Genomic DNA, 7,493 nt, shown 5'->3' with positions numbered 1-7,493 from the left:
TTTGACAATTTGTGTTCCCAAGAATTTATAATTTTATTAATGTTAATGAGGATTCAAGTGATGATTGCCGTTCATATGGAGAAGAATCCGACGATTCATTATAATAAATAGTAAGAATGTATTATACAGGTACGAATATTTATCAACTTGAATAATCTACGTTACTTAATCTGTTTGCTCTATAAACATCGGAACTAAAGATTACGCTTCACTGAAATTTAAAAAAAAAGAGTCCAGGAAGTGTTGCATTTTTTTGTCTTTGGTTGTATGTCAATAATTACGGTCAAAAGTTAAATAAATAATTGGACGGAGTATAACGTAGAGGACTATGGCATTTATAAAAAAGTTCAATTGCGTTTTTCCAAAGTCATTTTTTGTGATAAAATTGTTTTTCCCAGTGATTTATTGGATGGCCTCGACAAGAGCGACGTACTTAAATATGATACGACAATGTAACCTGCTTACTCACATGCAAACTAGTAATTTCATTATCAGTATTCACAGCCAGATCAGACAAATACTGAAGCTGTGTCACATGGTCCTCTCTATCCACATCTTCTTCTTCAGCAAATTTTGCTAGCATCGCTTCATCGTCATATTTATCAGTCGATTGTGGCTTGCGAGCTGCAGTTGCTGACATGGAGCTGTTGTTTTCCATCACTCCTCTTGGTTCCCTCCCAGTCGTTGTGACTTCAGGCTCTTTGGGTTTCGATTTGATCGGCATTTGTTTTTCCTCAGAAACACTGCCAGCTTGCTCGTCTAAGTCTGTGTCTTCGTGAAAATAGCTTTGCTTGTCGAGGCAGAACTGGAAGTGGAAATGTTATAGTGTACAATGAATGATAAAAACGTTATAATGTATTTTCTCAAATATGCTCGGAAATGTTTGCATTACTTTCAAAAAACGAACACGGAAAGTTTGTCATTTAAGGACAGTGCGACTTCTTCCCGGCCAAGGCCTGCAAAGTATGAAAATCCATTACTGTGGACTTCTTTATACTTTTAAATCTACTTACTATATAATAATGAACTACGTAAACAGGCAAAAGAAAATCTCATACAGCCAACTCTCCTGCGTTCATATTTGCGTGAATTATAAAAATACCTACCTGTACCGCTTATTAAAAAAAATAGCGGTAACATTTATTTATTTTGGTCGCGAAAATGAATGCTTGTGAGAAGAGCAATAACGAAAATACAGTAATAGATACACGTTCAAACACATCATCAGAAGTTCAGCAGACGACTATTAATGTGCCTGGAAAGAAAATAACAATTTCTTTTAGAAATTGTCCTAACACGTTAAATATTACTTTTAATATTTAACGTGTTAGGTATTTTTTGACTTTTTCTTGTATACATCTTCCTCTCTTTAGTCTAATATTATTTTCTCCCAATGTTTGAAAAAACTACTGCACATGCCTCGGCGGGAATGTGATTGTTTGACTCGTGTTCAAACTCGTGTAAAAAACACATACTTTTGTTTTTCATTAAACTATAACTTCGTAAAACAACGGAACATAGTAAGAAAATGCAAATTATAGACAGGAAAGACACGAATTTCATGATTTCGATTTCTATAATAAAAAGTCAGGTGTCAAAAAACAGTTAAAACCAAAAAAACAAAGTAACTTTAAAAATAACGATTTCAGGCATTGACTTACAAATAAATGGACGACGGGTCTAATACAAAAACCACGAAAAAAATGTCCCAAGTCAACCTATTCGAAATTTAAATTGTAATGTCATCGCAGTATCGTGCTGTCAGTAGAACAAATGAAGACTAAAGCGGAGTTTGGCGCTCTGTATACGATTTTAGCGCCTTACAAGTGCGGACACTTTTTAGCGCGGACCCGACGTCCATATAATTGTAAGTCAATGATTTCAGGTGTAAAAATGTTACCCATGGAATTAATTATTATTTGACTTTGACAAAGACCAGTAACAAACGCTTAAAAAAATTCTGCTGAAGAAGAAAAGGTCCGCTGACTCGATCTGTAGTAGTTTTTTTTTATAACATGAAGTGACGCGACGAACAAATCGCGCGCCTGATGGTAAGCTACACGCCTGTCCATAACAGTTGCAGTGCCGTGCCAGAGCTTTATATCGCAAAGATCTGAGGGGCACTGCCACTACGCCCGTCATCGTGAGTCATAGGTTGACAAGTCCCATATGCCTGTAATTTCACCGGCACCCTTACTCTTTACAGCCTGAACACAGTAATACTGACATTATTGCTTGGCGGCAGAAATAGGGATGTCAGCACTTCCCTTCCTTTAGAGAGAGGAGGTGGTGGTGGAGCGGTTGCCCTAGATTGGTATACAGACACAGGTTCGAGTCCTGTTAGATCGAAGTAATTCTTCTTTGTGTTAGATCATCGAGAATATAACCAGAAATAGAGACGAAATGTCATTTAATTTGTTTAAATACTGTTCTGCCAAATCATTACGGTGACAACTGCGCTCCGATTGGCCAGCTCGAATTGGAAACAATTGACGGGTGTCGTCAATTATTTCACTTCAAATCGACCAGTTTAACTTAAACTTTGCTATAATGGACGAAAATTGAAAAATTACATATTTAATTACCGATGAAATGTGATTTCGTTTGTTTTGTAATTAGATGTTTTGCTGTTTTTCCCACACCACCGAATGGAACAGCTCCCATTGTTAGAGATATTATCTTTATTACAATAAATACAGAATATTTTTGGAATATACGGAGACGTACACACAGGCCAGTTGAGTATACACAGAGAGTTGATATTTAAATGTGATATAAGGCCCATTTACCTGACGAGTAGCCTGGGATGGATGGCCCTTATTTCGTCTCTATTTCTGGTTATATACTCGATGCCTGACCACCACACCACACCTAGTCTCAAAATTCATTTCTTAATACCTTGGACCAACAACTCAAGACATCGTAGTCGGGTATTTAGGTACTTACAAATACACCAGATGACGCAACGAGTACCAAATAGTGTTGTAAGTAATTTGTTTTACACTGACATGCTGCAATTTATGAAAGTTGCTGTAATTTCTAGTGATAACAAATCAGCCAGATCGATTATTGCACAGATTTTTATGGACAGAGCCGGCTATTCTTTTATTTTTTTTAGGATTAGCGCCATCTACCCGTAAAGGAAGGAAGCGTTAATTTATAAATTAGTTTATAACACACAATGCCATCTATTAACTATATATATATTTGTCAAAGTTCAGAAAATAATTTTAGCTCATCATCATCAACCCTTTTATACGTCGCACTGCTGGGCACGGGTCTCCTTTCAGACGAGAGTTTAGGCAATAGTCCGCCACGCGGGCCCAATGCGGGTTGGGGACTTCACATGTTTTCCAAGGGCTGTGAACCTTCTTCAACATGTAGGTTTCACGACGATGTTTTCCCTCACCGAAAAGCTCATGATAAATTTCAAATTAAATTTCACACATAAATTCCGAGAACTCAGACTCAGAGGTCCCGGACTCGAACCCACGACCCCCTGTTTGAGGGGCAGTAGGTCAAACCATTAGGCTACCACTGCTTCCTAATAATTTTAGCTCATGATCAATTTGAATAATGCGACATGTGTTAGGACATTTGCAGCTTCGCATCTCAGTGGCACAGTCACTTCTTCTGGTGCCGCTGCTGAGTCCGCTGCTCGCAAGAAACGAGACAAATATCGGGAATTGGAAAGTCGCTACATTTTCGTTCCGCTTGCCGTTGCGACGGCGAGTTGTTGAGGTAAAAGGTAAAAGTTTGTAGCGGAAATCGGGCAACGGCTAAGAGAGAGTGGAGATGACTCCCGCGCCGGTTTGTTCTTAGCGTGATGGGTACCTTTGCGCTGGGATCAGTCAGCGGCGGGCTTTTTGACGAATGTGAGCAGTGAACCATGTAATTTGTAATTTCTTGACTTACTGAAATTATTCGTTATTCATGACTATGCTATGTATTAAAAATAAACTAGACTTGATTTGAATTACATTGCAAGAAAAAATACTCAATACCTATATATCATATTAAAGAAGAATTAATTGATATTTACCGCCATTTGCATAATAATATAAACTACTTCCAGAACATCTACTCCGAAAAGTAAAATCCGTTACACGTATTTAAATTTTCTCTTTATTAATATACTCTCATATTTCATTTTTTCTGTACAAATTTACTTTTCGTAATATTTATAATTCTATAAATACAAAAATAATAAATTCAAAATGTTATACGACATTCTCGGGTATTCCCATGAGAATTAAAATATTCCCACACGGAATATTGATCTGCTTTAATGAAACGTTTGCAAGTCGATAATGACTTATCGATAGATTATGGTAGGTAACCTATCATAAACTCGAAAATGTTTTTGTCCGAAATAACGTTCGTTCGAATTTTCATTACACCGAAAACCGAATTATAAAGAAACAGTTGTTTTTTGAGGATATGTTGAATGTTTATCGCAAAGACACGATTAGGTTCGGTTAAGTTAGGTTAAGTGAGGTTTAAAAGAAAAAACATTTTCCTCTCAAAATTACTTTCGAGGTTATGAAATTTCGACCAAACGTTATTTCTGGAAAATGTGATTTCGTACTATACGATACGATACGATACGATAGGTAACCATTATGGTACAACACTAAAGGAATCCGCCATTTATTCTGTAAAATTTTTGTTTAAGCATGTAAAAGAACCTATCTGACCATTCACTTACATACACGTTATCTGTCCGTTATTGTCTATGGCATCCGAAGCCCGAGACGAAAGCGTTTGTGGCTAGCGAACTGCGGATTGCTCACGGATCGGTTTGATTTCGTACGCACCTGCGGTTGTATATTTTGAGAGTAGACGTCGGCTATTGATCAGCGCCATTTAAAAAAAGGCTATCGATCAGCGCTATCTTGGTATAAAATCGAATTTTGACCATTTTCAAAGTTACGATCTGAAATATGGAGATTAGCTGTCCCCTTGCGTTATTGGTCAATTTACAAAAGCTCATTTCGAGTTACACGCGGGAATCGCACCCGGGACCTGCTTATCCAGCTCCCTCAGTACAAATCTTTGGCCCACTGCTGAACTCAAGCGTTGTTTATATACTCACATCTATTCCGAGGCCCTCGCATCTGCATCTTGCACAGGGAAGTGCAATGTAGGCAATCATCGCTACTAAGGACCACTGAAATTATTTAAAAAAAATTAAAATAAACCCCATTTAGACATAGAACAAAAGGTAAGTAATATACAAGTAGGGTCCCTAGGCCAGGTGGGGTCCCTAAGGTAAATTAATAGACTGCCTGGGAAACCCAAGTGCCGGCAGATATCATGGCCAACGCATTAGCATAACTATACTTTTATTTTATAAAATCAAGACTCGGGACGAACAAGTCATGCGCCTCATGGTAAGCCTGTACATAACAGTTGCAGTACCACTCTTTAAATCGCAAAATTCTGAGGCGCACTGCCACTGCTCCCGGCACCCTGAGACATAAATTGACAAGTCCCATGTGCCTGTAATTTCACTAGCACCCTTACCGTTCAAAACCAGAACACAGTAATGCTAACATTACTGCTTGGCGGCAGAAATAGGTAAGGTGGCAGTAGTTCCCTGAACGAAGTCTTTCACAAGGAGCTCTACTGCTATTATATCTCTATATATATGTGGCACTGCAACTGTGATGAATAGACGTGTCGCTTACTACCAGGCGCACTACTTGTTCGTCCCGTCACTTCGTATTGTAATTTTTTTTTTCTAAATCGCGTATATTTGTTATTTTTTTAATATGCGCGATATATGATCAAATATATGAATCGGCAGTGACGATGAGACTTGTAATGAGTTGACCCGAAATGTTGGTTTGTTTGAAAAACCAAATAGTTTAATTTCCAATATTGTAGCAATCGTGAAAAACCAAGCACTCTATTCGCCAAGTTTTATTGAAATCGGTTAACGGAAAGTGAGAGAAATCTAATCATCGAGTATATAATCAGAAATAGAGACGAAATGTTATTTAATTTGAAAACTATTCTACCATATCATTACTGTGACAACTGTGCACCGATTGACCATCCCGAATTCGAAACAATTGACAGATGTCAATTGTTTCCCTTCAAGTCTTCCAGTTCAACTTGAGCTTTGCTATAATGGACGAAAATTGAATTTGTGATTTCAGCGCAAACGAGAGTTGATATGTAAAAATGATATCAGTACCATTTGACCAATGAGTTGCCAGGGATGGATGGCCTTTATTCGTCTCCATTTCTGGTTATATACTCGATGAATCTAATAAACCGGATTCATCAGTCAAAAACGAACATGTACTAATAGATACCTCCAATGAACACTACACCTATTTAATTTTTGGCACTGTCCTGTTTTTGTTTTGTTTTTTGTTTCTTTATTATATTTTTCACAAAATTCGGGGAGCATAACATTAGTAAATAAATAATATGTATAGTATGTGTAATATGAATAATATGGCTGACAAAAATAACAGAAAATGACCAAGAAATAAAGCTGACGTAGTGTCCATTGTGATATCGAGATATTCCAAAATTTTTCGACTATGTCGAGTATATTTAAGTGTCATTTTCTGTACAATAAGGATATTGTACAGAAAATGACACTTAAATATTACTCATATTATACATATATTATACATAGTATACATAGTATACATATTATTTATTTACTAATGTTATGCTCCCCGAATTTTGTGAAAAATATAATAAAGAAACATGTGATATTATTTCGAAGCATCTATTAAAAAAAGGAGTTTTGTATTCCATAAGACTAAGTATTCGACGTTCAATAATGAAATTTCAGTTCATATCAAAATAGGGTGGTTTGTAAAAAAGTAACAATCTCACAGGTAATAAACAACACCTTTTACTTTACTTTTTACAAGACACCAAAACTAAACATTTGATGTTTTTCTTTAACACTTTTGAGATCTACATATATTTCGTAGTAAGTCATTGACTTACAAATAAATGGACGACGGGTCAATACTCAATACTCAGTACTCAATATTTTATTGCAAAACCATAATATAAGAAAATACAACAAAGACCAATATTATGGACCCCTTCGGGCACGCAATATAATGGAAAGGAGAGAGGAGCCAGTAGATAGAAATTTACATGTTTGAATATGAAATTTAAATGCAAACAAAACATAAAATATATGTGTATGTAATAATAATTGTTATTTAATTTACTATATATTATTTCATTTTACTTTTAAATATACTTTTATATATATATATCGATATATTGTATTTATATATTAATGTGTGTTTATTTGTTTAGCTTTTGTTCCCGTGTGTCAGTAATATTTTAAGTATTCATTAATATTAGGGGTTAAAGTATGAAATTGCCGTTTTATTGCAATAGGTTCTTTGAATTTTCATAGAATCTTCATGGTTTGAGGTTTTCGAATGAAACTTTTTTCAAATGGTTTCTGTGATTTTTTTTTTTTAATTTGAAACATTTGAATATCG

General features: G+C 35.9%; 1 protein-coding gene across 1 annotated transcript; it reads right to left on the bottom strand.

Annotated features, from left to right (window-relative positions):
- Nucleotides 1-469: 469 nt before the first annotated feature.
- Nucleotides 470-5,164, bottom strand: LOC113238682 (the record flags this gene model as incomplete). Its single annotated transcript, XM_026475518.1, has 2 exons — nucleotides 5,096-5,164; nucleotides 470-805 (listed from the first exon to the last, which is right to left on the bottom strand). Coding segments are annotated over exons 1-2 (396 nt in total), but the record flags the coding sequence as incomplete, so codon positions are not given.
- Between the last annotated feature and the right edge of the window lie 2,329 nt (nucleotides 5,165-7,493).

Source organism: Hyposmocoma kahamanoa, unplaced genomic scaffold (genome assembly GCF_003589595.1).
Source record: "Hyposmocoma kahamanoa isolate Upper Pololo Valley unplaced genomic scaffold, ASM358959v1 97492, whole genome shotgun sequence".
NCBI classification, from domain to species: Eukaryota; Metazoa; Arthropoda; class Insecta; order Lepidoptera; family Cosmopterigidae; genus Hyposmocoma; species Hyposmocoma kahamanoa.
The sequence above is the reverse complement of the archived record's forward strand: the minus strand, read 5'-3'. Positions and strand labels throughout refer to the sequence as shown.